The sequence below is a fragment of the Elephantulus edwardii genome, unplaced genomic scaffold, assembly GCF_000299155.1.
Source record: "Elephantulus edwardii isolate Elephantulus edwardi_28Jun2011 unplaced genomic scaffold, EleEdw1.0 scaffold00122, whole genome shotgun sequence".
Taxonomy (NCBI): Eukaryota; Metazoa; Chordata; class Mammalia; order Macroscelidea; family Macroscelididae; genus Elephantulus; species Elephantulus edwardii.
The window spans coordinates 9,343,703-9,362,681 of NW_006399872.1; the positions used below are offsets into that span (position 1 = coordinate 9,343,703).

At 39.8% G+C, this 18,979-nt stretch overlaps 1 protein-coding gene and 1 pseudogene across 1 annotated transcript in view; one reads left to right on the plus strand and one right to left on the minus strand.

The window, feature by feature from the left end:
- The window catches only part of LOC102861361 (sodium/hydrogen exchanger 9B1-like), a 99,624-nt gene that overhangs the window by 14,816 nt on the left and 65,829 nt on the right, over positions 1-18,979 (minus strand). Inside the window, exons 8-10 of the mRNA XM_006893115.1 lie at positions 11,417-11,592; positions 2,445-2,551; positions 1,286-1,435 (exon numbers count right to left, since the gene is read on the minus strand). Of these exons, the coding sequence (XP_006893177.1) occupies positions 1,286-1,435; positions 2,445-2,551; positions 11,417-11,592 (433 nt within the window). The remainder of the gene's footprint in view (positions 1-1,285; positions 1,436-2,444; positions 2,552-11,416; positions 11,593-18,979) is intronic.
- LOC102844656 lies at positions 6,549-7,316 on the plus strand (annotated as a pseudogene).

Below are 18,979 nucleotides of genomic sequence, written 5' to 3' on the forward strand. Positions count from 1 at the left end.
CTTTGGCAGTAGGAAACACATAGACTATTATGGAGATTGATTTTGGAATTTAGATGCACTGTTATTAATTGTGCTTAGCCGTACATGTTCATATCCCTGAAGATGTATCATGGGGGGGTTGCAACCTAGAAGACATAAATTTAACTAACAAGTTATAAGTACATGAGTCAAAAATTATGTTTTTTCTTTTCTTGATGTTGAGATGCAACTCATACTGAAGGCTACCTTCTTAGCAAGGTAGGACTGTAAATTAATGAAGTCTTTTTAAAAGATATTTTGACAATAACCATCTAAGGCTAGACATACAAATTTTTAAACCAACATTCATTTTTTTAGGAGGCACCTTTGGCTGCTAACTAAAAGGATGGAGGTTTGAATCCACCAGGTGCCCATGCGAGAAAGATGTGAGGCAACTGCTTCAGTAAACATTTACATTGTCTGGAAAGAGGTTAATGATGGGCATAGTTCAATGGTGATTAATTTTATAAAACACAGTGAATGGGAATGATTGAAACAATGTGAATGAAAAATAGTGTGAAACAATGTATATGAACTTACAAAGTTCATATACAACACAAAAGAATATTTTAAAAATATTTATATTTTTGGAAATTATATAGACAATTCTACTCTTCCCTACTCACAGTATCAATGTGGGTCAGAATAGAGTCAATGACAGTGCTTTGGTGGTATTTTTTTTGCTTTCAATTATTTGATTTAGGTCCATCAGAGGCACTTGCACATACTAAAAAAGACTTATGAAAAAAACTACAATTGGCAGCACTATTTGTGATAATAAAAATATTGAAAAAATATAAATTCCTTCAAATAGAAGAGTGGTTAGAAGAAATGATTAATGCTGGGAAATGAATTTAATATTTGGGAGTGATAAGGGGAAAAGAGTCGATATATGGCCATACAGTTTACTGTATGTGACTCTTCAGAGTTGTTTTAATGCTTTATTAGTATGTTTTCATGTATTAATCTTATAAATAAAATTTTAATGAATGAATTAGTTGAATAAAAATGATATAGTTCTGTTACATAAAATTCAAGAAAATGTAGCTGATAAGAGAATTCCATTTCAGACTACACATTAGTGTATTTTCAGGTTCTTACACATCGTATTCATGTGGCCGATTCATACCCTCCCCTCAAGGACATAAAACCTTTAGAACATCTTCCAAACAGACTTAACAAGTACCTAAACAGCCAATACAGATATTTAAAAAAAAATACAGTAACTTTATTTTTAAAAATGAACTTGAATAATTAAAACATTCACCTTTTCTCTGGACCAATAAATGCCTGAAACGAAAGACAATACTAGTGTGCACAATCCTCCAACTCCATGTAAACCCAGACGCTGGCTGCCTAGGACAGCTGTAACACACGTAGCCAAAATTAGAACTGTTCTCTTCCCGTGAAGTTTTTTCTAGAATTAGACAGATAGAGGTTAATTTACTTTACATAACAAATACAGGAGCTGACATTATTAAATGTTTGTTTTTGGCCTTGTAATGCCATGTCTCAGAATATTATATAGAATCTGAAACTTTGGCTTTCCTTCTTTCCAAATACTTTTGCAGACTTACTATCAATAAACAAAATTTACAATAATGAAGTCTTATTTTGCGTCACATTTTCTGATGATAATGTTTAATAAAACAGTTATAAGACATGGAGGCGGGTAAGGCAAGAGACCTTTATAACCTATGGCTCCATATTTTCTATTCAATAAACTCTTGAAAAAAATTCTGTATATTTAATCTGTAAAAATGTAACAGGAATTTAGGGCAAAGGTCACCGAAATACAGAATAATGGCAAATCCCATAGGGTAAGAAAGGGCTAAATAGAATAGTGACTATGTCAAAGGGATGTGGCAGTAGATTTAACAAGTCAAATGTGATCTGAATCATGGTAAACTATAGGGAAGACCAAAGGAGGCCTTGGGACCTTGGCTGCTAACCAGAAAGTCAGTTGAAGAGCTGGTGATTTTGCTCCCATTAAGATTTCAGCCTAAGAAACCCTATGAGGACATTCTCCTCTGTCCTATGGGGCCAGTATCATGAGTCAGAATGAACTCAGTGGCACACAACAACAACATCATAGAGGAGACCTAAGAAAATATTCAGAGATAAATTGGAATTATTGTACTCAAAAGTCTGAGGGAAAGTCTTCCCTTTTTTTGGAGGAGGGAATGGATTAGGATACTTATTAGAAGTCGGTCCGCAACCTTTTGGAGGAAGGAGTTGGGTGGAATGGAAAGGGATTAATTGGAGTTAATTATATTTTCTCAATAGTCTTTATTTGTACTTAACTAAAAATGAAACCTTAGTTTAAAGAAAAGACTAGAGCTACTTTGGGGAACAGTTTTAATATTAAATTTTAAATTCTGTGGATCTTTACAAAAGTACAACAAACAGATTCATTTTCTATTTACCTGGTCTCTACTTGGAAAATAGCGAATGAAAAATCCCAAAAGAGCTCCTACTACCACACCAATAAATACTTCCAACAAAGAAATTAGAAGAGTATGAAGTATATTACCTGTAGGGGTACACACAAAAAAGTAATTTACAGAGAACTATTTTTCCAAACCCTTAAAAAGAAAAACAAACCTTAAACACTCACTGCCATCCAGTTTATTTGGACCCACAGTAACCCTTTGGCAGGTTTCAGAAGGTGGGCTGTAGACTACACCTCCAGAGAACCCGTTCACAAACCCTCCACTTCAGAAAATCCAATTCAGGTAATTTACAAAGCAAGGTGAACTTTATAGTACAATTATGTAAAAGCAGACCTTTGATAATTACACATGTATATGTGGATCTATTGGATAACTGTGTACTCTTAACTCATTCAATATGTAGTTGACCCATGAACAAGGTAGGGGTTAGTGGCACTAAGCTCCCAAGCAGTCACAGATCTGAGTATAATTTACAGAAGATCTTGAAAAACAGTTTTAATGGTGAAGGCCTATCTACAACGTCCTTCCCTCCACATCCATTGCTATTGGTGAGCTCACGTGCTGTGAATATTCACTTAAAATACTCATGAAGAGATGACTAGCAACACTGAACTCACCAAAACAGCACCATGAAGAAAAACTTCTGGGTAAAAGTTGGTCTGAATGGCCTAGTTGGTAGAGAATTGTGTTGCCAACTTAAAGACAGGCAGTTTGAATCCACCCACTTCTCTATGGGAGAAAGATGAGAAATCTCTTCCTGTGCAATTTATAGCCTCTGAAAACTCACTGGAGGGTTTAGCCATGGGTCACTTCTGACTCCATGATATTAGTTTAGCTTAACTAGCAAGCAATGCCTCTCTGAGAAATTACAACTAAAAAAATTAAATAATAAATGTAGGAGACAGTGAATGTATGTTCCTGCAGGAAGAACAGCTCAGAAGAGGAGGGGTGAGATGGGGGCACAACTTGAAAAATTTTATGTCATTGACTTGCACATGGAGACTTGCACATGATGTATGTTGTATACTCAACAACAAAAAGAAAATCCTTTTTTTTAAAAAAAAAGTTTACCTGAAAAGTTATAACCCATATTGTTCAAAGGTCAACACTATTCAGAAAATTCAGAACCAAACCCACTGCCTCCAAGTTAATTATAATTCATAGTGACCCTGTAGGACAGAACTTCACTATAGGGTTTCCAAAACTATAAATCTTTTCAGTAGATTGCCTCACCTTTCTCCCATAAAGCACATGGTGGGTTTGTTCTGCCCATGTTCTGGTGTACAGTCAAATGCTTTAACCATATATTAGAAAACAAAAATAACAAACCAACACTTTCATCCCTTTATATGTTGCTGTTATATCAAGTAACTCATAGTGACCCTATGTACAAGAGCTCTGAACCGTGTCCTATCTTGAGCCAGTCTGACTGACTCTGACACAACTACCTTATTTTAGTTACCGTGCCAATCCATCTCATCCATGGTCTTCCTCTCCTGTGCTGTCCTTCCAACTTTCCACGCAAGATGTCCATCTCCAAGGACTGGACCCTCCTGGCAAAATGCCCAAAGTATATAAGAAGCTTCAAAATCCTAGTTTCCAAGTAGCAACTTGGTTTCATCCTCTCCATGACAGATCCATTATCTTGGCAGTTAATTTTATGTTCAATACTCTTCTCCAGGACCACAGCTCAAAGACATGGAGTCTTCTTGTCATCTTTAGTTGTTGTCCAGTTCTCTGATGCACAGCAAGTAGTTGTAAAGATCATGGCCTGGATCAGGCTCACCTTGGTCCCTAAGCTGAGAGCATTACTGAGGCTGTTAACAATTACAGCTTGTTCAGCTTCACAGTCAACACTCTTGTCATCCCCTTACACAGCCAACCTAAATACCAAAAGAGTTAGAAGAATGGATTGAGATTGACAAGGAAGTTCCCTTTATCTGTAAGAGAGCTGTAAAAGTATCTTCTCCATAAAAGTTATCCTAGTGATTTCCACCCTTCCCCTTTTGGAAGTACTACAGCCTTAAATATGGATTGAAGCTCAACATCAAGAAAACAAAGAGTCTCACCACTGGGGTGACTGGCAGCATCATGAGAGATAGTAAAGAGATTGAGATTTTAACAGCTTCAATTTGCTTGGCTCCATAATCAACATTCTTGCTACCAGAAGTCAGGAAATCAAAAGACAAATTGCACTGAGAAAGTCGGCTGTCAGGGACCTCTCCAGAATACCAAAGATCGATGATGTCAGGCTGGAGACTAAGGTGTACCTGATCCGGGCCATGGTCTTCGCAATTATTTGCTATGCATCAGAAAGCTGGACAATGGTTAGGGATGACAGAAGGAGAATTGATGCTTCTGAGCTGTGGTGCTGAAGAAGAGTATTGAATATACCGTGGACTGCTAGGAGAACAAATAGGTTTGTCCTGGAGAGTATGGCACCAGGCTGCTTTTTGGAGACAAGAATTCTGAAGCTCCACCTGACATATTTTGCACATTTTGCAAGGAAGAACCAGGCCTTGGAGAAGGACATTATGCTTGGAAGGGTAGAGGGACAGCGCGAGAGAGGAAGAACCATTATGAGATGGATTGTCTCAGTGACTGAGGTAACGGGGGGGGGGGGTGTAGGTGTGTCAGAGTCAATAAGGTTGGCTCAGGATAGAGCAGGGTTCAGAGCTGAAGTGCATAGGGTCACTATGAGTTATACGTGACTCGATGGCACATAACAAAAACAACATACACATTTTACTGGTTATCCCTTTATTTTTTTTTATTAATTTAGTTGGTTTTTTTTTTTTTTCATTTCAATGAACTTCTACAGAGATTTTGGAATTCCATTCATTCATTGTTGCACAATGTTGTAGAGAGACCACCAAGAAAACAAATATATCTGTCTTAGAGAGGGTGAAACCATGTTTTTTCTTGGAGATTAGGATTTTGAAGCCCTATCTCACATATTTGGGGCATGTAGCCAGGAGAGACCAGTCCTTGGAGAAGGGTGGATGGACAGCATAGGAGAGGAAGACCCCAAATGAGATGGATTGATACAGTACCTAGGGCAATGGTGGTTGGTGGGTTGGAATTTGTGAGACTGGCTCAGAACAGAGCAGGGTTCGGAGCTGCTGTGTATAGGGTTGCTATGGGTCGCAGGTGACTATGGCATATAACAACAACAACAACTACTACTCCTACTCCTTTATTGCTTCTGGTTTGGAAAAAACAAGATAATAACAATGACAGTAAAGTTAATGCATACTGACCTGATGCCTGTAAAATGGCTTTTCTATCTCTTCTCATGTGATCTACTATCTCTGAAAACCTTCTGTAGAGTCAACTATGAGTTGTTTCTGCCTCAACAGCACACAAAAACAGACAAACCAGGTTAGTGTGGAAGGTAGAGGTTAAAATAAACCATGCTGCTTCATTTATCGTCCCAATTTAGTTGTCAATTAGACATTTCTTAAGGGTTTTATTGCTTAATGACCTTTAAAAAATACTCTATTTGATGACAGATAGGGAATCATTTAGTCTAGTAAAACATTTTAACTAGGGTCGATGGTTAAACAGATCTCAGGAATTCATCTTCAACTTTGAAAATATTTGGCAATTTATGATAATCTTTTTAAAAATTTTAAAGACAAATAACTTATTGCCATTCAACTAGAACCAATTCATAGCTGACCTTCCACTGTATTTCTGAGGCTGTAAATCGCATGGAAGGAGGCTGTCATTTTCTACTACAGGTTTTACTGGAGGATTCAAACCATTAGAGAGGTGCACCCTTTATGTTAGCAACACAACTCCCTATAGACTTCACTACCAGGACTCCCGACTCCCTTATTTTAAAAACCACAAACACTGGGGTTCTTTGATGGCTCAGTGCTTGGGCGCTGGGTCCTCTGGTAGCACCTTACTTGTACAGTGTGGTGCTGGACTGGCTGGTTCCGGAAGAAGCAACTCTGCAGCTGAGCAGATGTCAGAACTGCCTACTTTTCCTTGGCACAAAAGGAGATGAGTGTTTATGTCTTCCAGGGACACTGCTCATGGAGCTAGCTTAGGAAATAAGAAAGAGCACATATGGCAGGACTGGCCCAAGGCAGAACAGCATTCCTGAGCAGTGACCCTTATAGGTCTCCAGGAGTGGGCTTTGTCTCCCTCTCCTCTTTTTGTCTGCCTTTAGGATCTTCCTGTCTGCAACACTGTCCATGTCCAGAGCATGAAGGGGCAAGTGACTGTATACTGCAGTGCCAGTGGCATGTGGGAATTCCCCAAGGACATCTCTACTGACACTGTGCTCCTGAAACTTGATGCCAACCAGAATGATCACATTCTACATGGACCTTTTCCAGATTTGAGCCAGCTGAAGGAACTAGATTTGCCTGAGCCCACTGGCTCACCTTTGCTGGCAAGCCTGGGGGATTGCAGCTGCTGCACCTGTCCTATAGCTGTGTCACCAGGATCCTCAAAGAAGCCCTGGACAAGCTCAGTGCTGAAATCTGTGTGTCACATAATCCTCTGCACTATGAGTTTGCCCTGCAGGAGACCCTGAGGGAACTATGGCTGGACCCTACCTCTGTGGATGCTATTGCTTGATACACCTCGGTGTGAGAGGAGTTTGCAGGGAAACCACTGATGCAGGCCCATGAAGCTGGAGTCAGCTTCTGCGATGCTGACCACAGGACCACTGATCAGCCATGTTTGCCTGTTTTGCCATGGTTATTGCCTATGTTGTGTACTGTGTACTATGTGTGCCCAAACCCAGATGATGCCTGGAGGCACTTGGAGTATCTGAAGTCCCTGCCAAGTACCCCCCTCTCCAAGGAACCCATCAGCTCTGCACCCTAGCACCTTCCAGAACACTGGCACCACCTCCTCAGTCTTCAAGCCCTTCTGGTCCCATCACCTTCACTTTTGTAGCAGGCTGTGACTTAGTGTTTTGTTTTTTTTTATATTTCTTCTGTGCAGAGTACAGTCTTTATTCTTCTAATATACCTTCCCATACTACATCTAGTCATTAGAGTCCGATAATTTACCTTCACACTCATTTGAGGGATGAGAAACCTGAACTTTGAGACTGAAATAATACGCAGGCATTAGTTCAGTTGGGACTCAGAGGAAGGTCATTTGGCATGAAATTCTGTGTTCTTTCCACTCTGCAAGCCTTTTCCACATGAGATTCAGAGACCATTAATACACACTCAGAAAAGAAAGAGTGTATGACCTGTAAATATGTGATTTTGCTCCTTCTAGGTTTTTAATACAATTTTTTAAAGTTAAAGACACTGGTAAATTCTACAGGGAGAAACAGGTTAACCTTTGCTTACTTACTATTGCCTGAATATATTTGAACCCAGAACCTTTTTTCTGGAGCAAAGCAATAGTATCTCATCAGTTTGGGAAATGCTTGCTGCAGAAGGTCAAGGACTGTAGTCTTCAATATGGATTGAGGATTAACATCAAGAAGACAAAGATTCTCACTCCTAGGACAATTGGCAGCACTATGATAGATGAAGAAGAGATTGAGGTTGTTAACAATCACAGCTTGCTCAGATCCACAATCAACCCTCTTAGCACCAGCATTCAGGAAATCAAAAGACAAATTGCATTGGGGAAAATCTGCTCTCAGGGACCTCTTCAGAGTGCTGAAAAGCAATGTTGTCAGTTGTCAGAGACTAAGGTGGGTCTAAGCCAGGCCATGGTCTTTGCAATTACTTTCTAGGCACCAGAGAGCTGGACAATGACTTAGTATGACAGAAGAAGAATCGATGCCTTTGAATTATGGTGCTGGAGAAGAGTCTTGAACACACCACCAAGTTTATTCTTGGAGGCTAGGATTCTGAACCTTTGTCTCACATACTTTGGGAATGTGGTCAGGAGAGACTTGGAGAAGGACATCATGGTAAAAAAGGGCGGGAAGGAAAGAGCAGGAGAGGAAGACTCTGGACGAGATGGATTGATACAGTAACTGGGGCAATGGGGGTTGGTTTGTTAGAATTAGTGAGACTGGCTCAGGACAGGATCACTATGGGTCGCAGGTGATTCGACAGCACTTAACAACAACAACAACAACAACAACAATAACAACAACAACACGTACCAGACCAGGGTTTCCTAGAAAGGTCAGTTGAATGTGTAACTTAGTTTAACTTTTCTACAACTTTGGCTGTTTAATCTCAAAATATTTGGTAACAGAGAGAATTGTGCCAATATTCCAGTTTGGTGAGAGGTAAAAAACTTCAAAATTATAGAGAAAAATCTGAGGAGCATTCAGCATAGCTCATGAACTGGCTGGTGTTAGCATTCAAACATGTAGTTCTACTCCCTTTTCTGCCATTCATTCTGTGCCTGTCTTTGGCAAAGTCCATCTAAGTAACTATTACGCCTTATTTTGGCAAAGTCCATCTAAGTAACTAATAAGCCTTATTTTTCTATTCACTGATGTGTAAAGTGACCTTTTACCAAAGATAAGAAAACTGTTGTTCAATATTTAAAGGCTAGTCAGTGAGAAGATTCCTTTTTTCCAGCAACAAGAACTCTTTCTTTTTTCACTTTGGCTTTGATAGCTAATTTAATGCTGGGTTTTCTTATCTATCTTGCTTTATGTTTAAGGTATTCCCATTCCCAAAAAAGTGACCCAACAGAGTGTGGAAATTATTGAACAATATAATTAATATCACACACTAGCAAAATCCTGCTGAAGATTATTCAGAAATGACTGGAACCGTACAATGAAACAGAGAACTACCAGAAATACAAGCTGGGTTTAGAAAAAAGGCCATGGCACTAAAGACATTATTGCCAATGTCAGATCGATTCTGGCAGAAAGAAGAGAATATCAGAATAATGTCTATATGTGTTTCATTGACTATGCAAAAGCATTTGACTGTGTGGATCACAACAAATTGGGGATAATCTTGAGGAAAATGGGAATTTCAGAACACTTAATTGTGCTTATGCGAAACCTATATTTGGACCATGAAGCAGTCCTCAGTATAGAGCAGGGAAACACTGCACGGTTCAATATTAGGAAAAAAGTGTATCAGGGATGCATCTTGTTCCCATATCTTTTCAATCTGTATGCAGAACAGACCATATGGGAAGCAGGGCTTTATGAGGAGGAGTGTGGCATAAAGGTTGGAGGAAGACTCAGCAACAGTATACAATATGCAGATGACACAACTTTCCTTGCTGAAACTGAAGAAGACCTGAAGTGCTTGCTGCAGAAGGTCAAGGAATGTAGTCTTTAATGTGGTTTGAAGTTCAACATCAAGAAGAAAAAGATTGTCACCACTGGGCCAACTGGCAGCACAATAATAGATGGAGAAGAGATTATGGTTGTTAACAGTTAACAGCCCGCTCAGCTCCAAAATCAACATTCTTAACACCAGCGGTCAGGAAATCAAAAGATGAATTACATTGGGAAACTCTGCTGTCAGGGACCGTTCCAGAGTACTGAAAAGCAATGATGTCAGTCTGGAGACTAAGGTGCATCTAATCCAGGCCATGGTCTTTGCAAATACTTGTTTTGCTTTAGAAAGTTGGGCAATGGCTAAGGATGACAGAAGAAGAATCGATCTCTTCAAATTGTGATGCTGGAGAAGAATCTTGAACATTCCACAGACTGCCAAGCAAACAAATAGGTCTGACTTAGAGAGGGTGAAACCAAGTCTCTCCTTGGAGGCTAGGATTTTGAATCTCCATTTCACGTACTTTGGGCATGTGGCCAGGAGAGACCAGTACTTGGAGAAGGACAACATGGTAGAGGTACAGTCCAGGAGAGGAAGACCCTGGATTAGATAGATTGATACAGTAAGTGGGGCAATGGGGATTGGTGTTTCAGAATTAGACTGGCTTAGGACAGAGCAGGGTTCAGAACTGCTGTACTGTTCACTATGGGTTGCAGGTGACTCAATGACACATAACAACAACAAAAACAACAACTTGGTTGTTTTTACTTAAGCCTCTTGTTTAGAGTCAATAAGATCTTGTGGAGGGTCAACTGTTATATTTTTGGGGAACATTCTTCTAAGTGGTACAGCACTCTTCTGTCAATTTGCTCTACTGAGGTAATCTGGGGTTGCTGTGATGCAGAACCTTGTGCCATCGGGGTTTCAAATGTCATAAAGGTTACCCATGGTGGACAGTGTTTGGTCAAATGCCCAGTTTATAACAGGTTAGGAGTGGCATCCACTTCCTAAACAACATGCCTCTGGAAACTCTATGAACTTTGAAAAATGACCATTGTTATCGAAAGGCTTCAGGTCTTTTGTTTATAGGGTTGCTATGAGTCATGCTTGACTTGATGGCAATCAACAACACAATAATAAACTCTGATCTATATTCTAGTTTTTCGTATGAATATTTATATTTTCAATTACTTTGAATATTTTGTTGCATGGAAGCAAATAGGTAAAAATCATGTATGGCTTTGTGATTTGAAAGATAAAAGTCAACTTTGATGTTTGAAGCAATTAAAAATCTAGAGTGACTTATAAAAAAACCCAAAACCACCAACCAGAAAACAAACCACAAACATTGGGTAAAAGACATATTTCTGGGGGGGGGGCGGGGTAGGGGGAAAGCAGCTGTGTTTTAAGTGGAAGTTTACACAGAAAATGAGGTTCCAATTCAACAATTTATATACAAGTTTTTCCACGACATTGTTTTTAATCTTTGCAGTGTTTCTGCATACTCACTATTTCTACCCCACCTGCTCCATATCCATTCCTCTAGTTTTCTTGACCCTGTTTGCCTACTCTTTATTTTTGGATAAATGTTAATTGCTAGTAGAGAAGTGCTTTCTAAATAGGAATTTGTAATGGGATTTCTATGAAGTAATGAGAAGTAAAACCTGAAACCTGGTTCAAAAACTTAAAAAAAAAAAGAAAAAGAAAGAGTAACAGAAGGCTAAGACTGATCTGGTGGTGGATGCATTTCTTGTTTACCTGAGGAGAAGACTATGCTCATGCATGTACTGAATCCAGTGATAGCCAGAATATCATCTAAACTGCTAGCAGCTATTAGTAAGGTTGGAATGCCTTTCTGAACGCCATAACCGTCTTCTTGCAAAAGCAGCATGGAAGGGACAACAACAGCAGGAGAGACAGCACCTATTACAAAACTGAAAGAGAAAGACTTTCAAAACCAGCTTACATTGTTTTAAACCAAATACTGTGTTATAGTAAACTCTGTAACAAATGTATTAACACAATTTTAAATACAAGTTTCTATTTTTCTGTGAATGGCATTTAACTGAATAGTATAATTTTCAAGCATTCTTTAGTGCTGGTTGAAATCTTAAAGAGATTTAGCTCAAGATGTTGGGCTGAGCACTAATTACTGCCTCTCCTTTCATTCCTAAATGTTCTTGAAAGACATAAAATAAGGGGGGAACACAGCCAGCGTGTTCCTTAAAAGCAGTAATTGTGAGACTTAGCCTCATATAGTTTTGGTGGATTATCAGCAGAAGGCAGTCCTGGGAGAAGAACAGGACAATCAGTGAAAGAGTGGAAGATGCACAATGTGATGGATTTAAACAGTAACTGCATCAATGAGTTTAAACACAGCAAATATTGTGAAGGTGATCAGCCAGACCAAAGCCAGAGACTGACAGACCTAAGTTTATACCTAAGTTTAAGCTGACACTGAAGAAAATGAAAAGGTCATGAGAGCCAAATTTAACAGTCAATTGGCACAAAGTAGTATACAATCTACTCTGTTGTAGTAGTAGTTGTAGCAGTAGTAGCTCTACATCAAACTTTGGTGATTCTGGACTCTTAAAAGACTGTAAGCAGCCATTGAAGATGAAGCAGCTGGTCTCTTCTTGTTCTGAGCAAAGAAAAGTAGGACAAATCAACTATGCATGAAAACAATCAGTTCACAGCAGGCAAACGTCAACTTCCACAACCCTGAGATCAGAACTCCATGGTGTCGGGCTACCACTACTGATCACTCTGAAAAGAATTACTATAAAGGATCTTGGATTGGGTGGGAGAAAAAGTCAGAACAAGATTCAAAATAATTTAAAAACCTAGACTTACTGGACTGATAGAGAATGATGAAACCCTGGAGACCTTTACACCTTAGTCACCAGCAAGCAAATGAACTCATCCCTGTGGCTCAAGATTGAGCCAAGTAGCAGAAAGGCCTATAAAGGGCCAATAACACGTACAAATACACAGCTTACAACTGTACAAGATCAAAAAAGCAGCATTTTCTCAAGGATAAAGTTCAAAGGCAGAAAGGAATAAGACAGGTGGTTGAATAGAAATAGGAATCATAAAGAGGCAGTAGAAAAATTGCTGTTACAATATGGGGACAGGAATAAATATAATAATAAAAAATATGAATTTTTCTCTAGTAACTTTCTCTCAAATCACTATAAAACTAATTAGCTCTGTAAGCTTTCATTCAAAGACAAGAAAAGGATTAAAAACAAACAAAATCCAACTTTGAGTAATCCCATCTGGATTAGAGACCATCTCAGGGATAGATTTGATGCACTGAATATCAATGACTGACTACCAGAGGAGTTGTGGAATAACAATAAGAAGAAAATAAACAACACCCCCCCCAATCAAACAAACAAAAACACTTCTCTTTGCCTTCAAGTCAAAAGCCACCCATACCTGAGCTTCAGCTCATTTTCTAAAGACTACAAATTGCATGGGAGAAGACTATCCATCTTTTTCCTGGTGAGCCACTGGTGGATTCAAACTAGCAGAGAAGTCCCACCTGTCGGTTAGCATTACAACTTTCTGTGGACCACAACATCACAACTTTCACTAAATATACAGAATAGAAAGAAAAGATAAAAATGTATGTCAGAAGAGACAATGGAATTTACTACAGAACGTAAAGAAACTAAAGCAAGGAAAGAAATGACCAAGTAAGAGAGGTGAACAGAAGATTTCAAAGAGCAGCTGGACTGTACTTTTCAAAGTAGTCTTGAAATGGACAACGTCATAAAGTTAGAGAACCAAAGGGGAAAGAAAACACTCTTTCTTGGCATTTCCTAAGCTGAAAGAAGTGGGGGAGGGGGGCGGGAATCAACCTTTGAGTTGCAATTGCAAATAACTCCATGGGCAAAATATTGAATCATTCTAGAAGCATTAAAAGAACACAGAAGGAATATAGTCACCGTACTAAAAAGTCGATGGTCAGCCCTTTCAGAAGGCAGCATCGGGTAAAGAACCAATGGTAATAAAAGAAGTTCAAACTCTCCTGAAGCACTGATAAAAAAACCCCAAACACCAAGGCTTCAGAAATGTAGGATCAGTTTATATGTTTCAATTAACAAATAAGGCTAGAAATGGTCACTTGTTTGCCCACCAAAATTTTGATGATAGCTACATAGCTTAATGATCAGAAGATATTCCTATTTATGCCCATTTCAAATAAAGGTCATTTAACAGAATGCAGATTATCAGACAATATCATTGTTGTGTCAAAGATTTATTGTTCAAAATGGCTTTCTTAGCCACCGGCTTTGATTTTATTACATAAATAAAATCATGAGAGGGATCATAAAAATAGGGTGGTTAGGCTATCTGTAAGAGGTCTGGTTAGTTTCACCATTTCCTTGCTTTAAATTTAGTAGATTCAGCACTAGAATTTGGGATTCACAACATCAACAAAGAAGAGGATGCAGTAAATGTCATTTGGGGCCAGTGATTCCTGAACCAGCCAGACCAAGACCTACAGAAGAACAACAGGGAAAAAAAAAGAAGAGCAATAGCAGCCTTACTAAAAACCCAGAGACCAACCTGAGATAGAGCTGGCTTGGGACTGCCACCCCATAGAGCCAGAGTCAGAGGTCTTCACCTAATTGTACCGAAGGACTGAGGAGAGACAACATATAACAGGCAGGACCAAGGAATTTATTATTATTTTTTTTAGGACTATGGGAAATTTGTAACACTGACATAAGCCATGAGACTGCAGGTCAAAGAGACTTGGACCATTCTTGAGAATCTGTCTGGACTGAGGGATTATATCCTGCTGCAAACCTGAATTATAGCTTGTTAACTTCCCTAATAAACCGAATAATCATGAGCATGTTTCTGTGATGTCTGCATATCTATTGCAACCGGTTTTAAACCAAGTCAGGCAGTAGGATTCCTGTTGTAAAAGTAGGTTCAGGAGAGTGGGAAATCATATATGACCTTATAGGAAAGAGTTTATACCGTAGATGTTGTTGATAGATACAGTATAAAGGATACAGTTAAAAGGAAACTTCTGTGGAGTTAGTAGAGGTCACATACAGGTATCCCCACACAGCCCTATCTCTAATCACATGCAAGTAAAATTTTTCTGAAGATAATAGATATGCTGAACAAATAAACCAAGTTTGTCTACATTAAGAACAGTATCAAAATTAAGAAAAAGACTAGTAACCTAATTATAAAATGGGCAAAACACATGCAAAGACTTTTCACAGATTAAGACATTCACATGGCCAACAGACACAAGACAAAATACTCAAAATTACTGGCAATAACAGAGATGTAAATCAAAACCATCATGAGATATCATCTCACCCACACAGCAGTGGGTGGCAAGCAATAAATGTTGGAGAGGATATGGAAAGGTGGGAACTTTCATACACTGTTGGTGGCATTGTAAAATAGTGCAACCATTCTGGAAGACAGTTTTGGCATTTCTTCAAAAAATTGAACATAGAAACTCCATATGACCCAGCTATTCCATTACTAGGAATATACCCCAAGGAAATAAGAACTGACACACAAATGGAGATTTGTACACCAATGTTCATCACAAGAACATGGAACCAGCCCAAATATCCAAACACAACCATATAGATTGAGAAATTGTGGTACATTCACACAATGGAATACTATGCAGAACTCAGGAGCAATGATTTTGAAAAATACTACATATCTTGGGAGAGGCTGGAGAGCATTATGCTAAATGAATTGACACAGTCTCTCTTAAGGACAAATACTGCATAAAACCATTACTATAAAAATAGAAGGACAACTCAAGGCAGGGGAGGGCTGAGGATAGGTAAGGGTGAAGCCACAGGGTTGCACAGTTTGGTGGGTGGTGGGAGAGGGTTGGAAGGAAATGAGAAAGATCCAGGTGAAAAGACAGGGTAATGATAAGCAAGATTCAATGGTGATTAATTTTATAAAACATAACGCATAAGAATGATTGCATGAAAGACAATGTGAATGAAGAATAGTATGAAACACAATGTGTATGAAATTTGTAAGCAAACAAATAATAAATTACCATCCCTCAAAAGTTGACTTATTTAAATTTTTAGAGGACTCATGTTGCTTATTGAAAGTGAACAGGATATAAACCTCAGTTATACTACAACATTATGAAAACAAAAATCTTCCTAACTGGACCAGTAAACAATATCATGATAAAATTTGTCTAGGATTTAATTTTACTTAGATTTACAATCAATGCCTGAGGCAGTAGCTGTTAAAAAACCCTAATCAATTCATGTATTTGCACTGGGCAAGCCTATTGCACCCCCCCAAAAAACCCCAACAAAAGCATAACCTTTAAAGTGTTAAAAAAACAAAGTTTAGTTTGAGACTAAGGTGTACAAGACCTTCTGGGGAGATCTTGTTTACTCAGCATTTGTCAAGCTAAATGAACTTAAAAACAAATTCAAGTATTAAGCTACAATACTTAGAAATGCTATGGGAAAAATCTTGAATTATCCAGGAAGCATCAAAAGAAGATGGAGGCATAGATCAATAGTAATTAATTATAAAAAATACTATGTACATGAATGTTTGTATAGAACACAATGTAAAAGAAAGATTGTATAAAACACAATGTATATGAATGAGACACAATGTAAGCACATAATTGTATGTAAACAATTTTTTTTAAAAAAAGGAACATGGAGGGAATACATAGAATCACTGAAACAAAAAGAGTGGGGCAAAACAAATATTTCAGAAAGGACAATATGATCAAGAGCCAATGGTAACAAAAGAAGAACTTCAAGCTGCACTGAAGGCATTAGCAAAAAAATGTCCCCAGGAATCGATGGAATACCAATTGCCATGTTGCAACCCTGGATACATTCACTAATATATGCCAGGAAATTTGGAAGATAGCTGCCTGGCTGACTCGCTGGAAGAGATCTAATTTGTTCCCATTCCCCAAAAAGATGATCCAACAGAATGTGGAAATGATCAGATAATATCATTAATATCACATGCAAGCAAAATACTGCTGAAGATATTTTTTTAATGTCTAGAACAGTACATAGACAGGGAACTGTTGGAAGTTTAAGCTGGATTTAGAAGAGGTCGTGGCACCACAACGATCATTGCTCATGTCAGATGAATCCTGGCTGAAAGAAAACAATACCAGAAAAATGTCTATTTGTGTTTTATTGACTCCTCAAAGGCATTTGATTGTGTTGGTCATAGCAAATTATGGTTAAAAATTATGGCATGAAAATGCAATCCAGTCTAGTGTCTACCATGCTGGTGGGACAAAAAAGAACTGAGGAGATGGAACAGAAAGTCAGTGAGCTGGAAGACAAAAGCCGCACTGGAAACATACTAGAAGAAAAATCAGACATGAGACAAGAAAAATGAAGGAACCATTAGAGTCATTTGGGATGACATCAAAAGGAAGAACATATGTATGACTGGAATTCCAGAACATGGGAGTGATAGGGAATTCACTGAGAAATGTGTGGAAGAAGTACTAGAAGAAAACTTCCCAGAATTACCAGAAGAAAACTTCCCAGGTATTCTGAGGAATAGGGAAATCCAAGAAGCACAGTGAAGTCTGAGAGTGTACTAGCCTAGCAGAGATGGCTCTAGGAGCAGCAGCACCAACCACAGCAGCAGCAATGGCTAGGACAGGGCCAGCCCCGGGACTCCTGGGTACAGGAGGGCCAGTGGTTCCGGGTCCTGGGGCAGGCAACCTGGGCAAGAGCAGCGAGGAATGCTTGAAGGAGATGGAAGCAGAGATGGCCCTATTTGAACAGGAAGTTTGGGTGACTGTCCCTGTGGTGGAAGCAATGCAGGTCCCCACAGCACCTGTGATTTGGTCAATTACTGCAACTAACATCTACCAGTAAGTTCAGCAGACTCTTGAGGCTAGGGCAGCTGCAGCAGCTATGGTGGTTCGTCCCATGGTGGGCAGCCCCCACCCACTTTGTGGGCCTAGTTGCCTTTAGTCCTGCTGAGTGGAATCACTTTGATAGTCCAGAGGCTCGAGAAGTCATGTTCCTATGGCAAGTAGCTGTGGCCCCTCAGAGGGCCCATATCCTTCGACCAGCTTTTGTCCCCATGTGCTGCCGAGAGAATATTCTGCTCTCTCTTCTGCAACAGGCATCCCTGCCCTATAGCCCTTAGGCCACCCCACCAGGCCCTTATGGGGTCCCCCTCTACCTGGAACCCCTAGTCCACCCATGATGCTATCACCAATGGCTCAGGCCCCAGAACCCCCTATCAGCTGCATGGCTGTTCTGAGGCCTCTGGAACAACCAGCACCCCACCTGCCCCCACCAAGAATCTGACCTGTGCCTAGGGCCTGTATCTGAAAGAGAAAGAAGAGGCAGTGGTGGCTACAGCAGCCAGGCTGGAGGAGGCTGGTATGGCAATAGCAATAGGGGCAGGGGTGACCCCAGCTGCTGTCCCCGTGGTCATTGGACCCAGACTACTACTAATCTTGGCTATTCTGTTGCCTGAGCCCGAGCCCTTGCCCCTCCCACTGCAGATTGTGCTATGCCTATTGCCCCTCGGTGCATTCCGGAGCCCCTGTGTCTAAGACCCCAGCCCCTTCGACCTGAGCCACCCCCTGGCATCATGGCTCTTGAGGTCCCAGAACCCCCGGGTGAGGACAAGAAGAAAGGGAAGCTAGAAAAACGGAAACAGTGCATCTGCACAGCAGCTGGAAGCAGCTGGGAAGACTAGCCAGCTGGAGTGGGATTCAGATGACTTGTGGATCTTCTGTGACCTGGGCAGTGAGATGAATGAAGACATCTTGGCACGCGTCTTCAGCCACTTCCATCCTTCCTTAAGGTTAAGGTCATTCATGATAAGCGGACAGGCAAGGCTAAGGCTTGTCAGCTTCAAGGACACCAGTGATTACAGGCATGCCATGTGGGAGATGAATGGGAAGTATGGGGGCTCTCGCCCCATCAAGTTGCACAAGAGTATGTGGAAGGATCTGAATCTGGATGTGGTGTAAAAGACGTAGAAGGAGAAGAAGTTGGGCCTCAGATAATGTCTGGGTGGGCAGTTGCACCACTTTGCAGGTTGATGACTCTTCCCCACAGTTCTCCTTAGAAAACTCCTCAGAAAACTCCTCAACTTTAGTCATCCACCTTCCTCAAAACCAGTTTCAATAAATTTACCTTTATTTAAAACAACAACAACAACAACACAGAAAACACCAAAATGATTATTACCCAAAAAGAAAAACATCAAGACATATCATAGTCAAATTCTTCAAAAGGAGGATGTTGTTGTTTGTTGTTATGTGCCATCGAGTCGTTT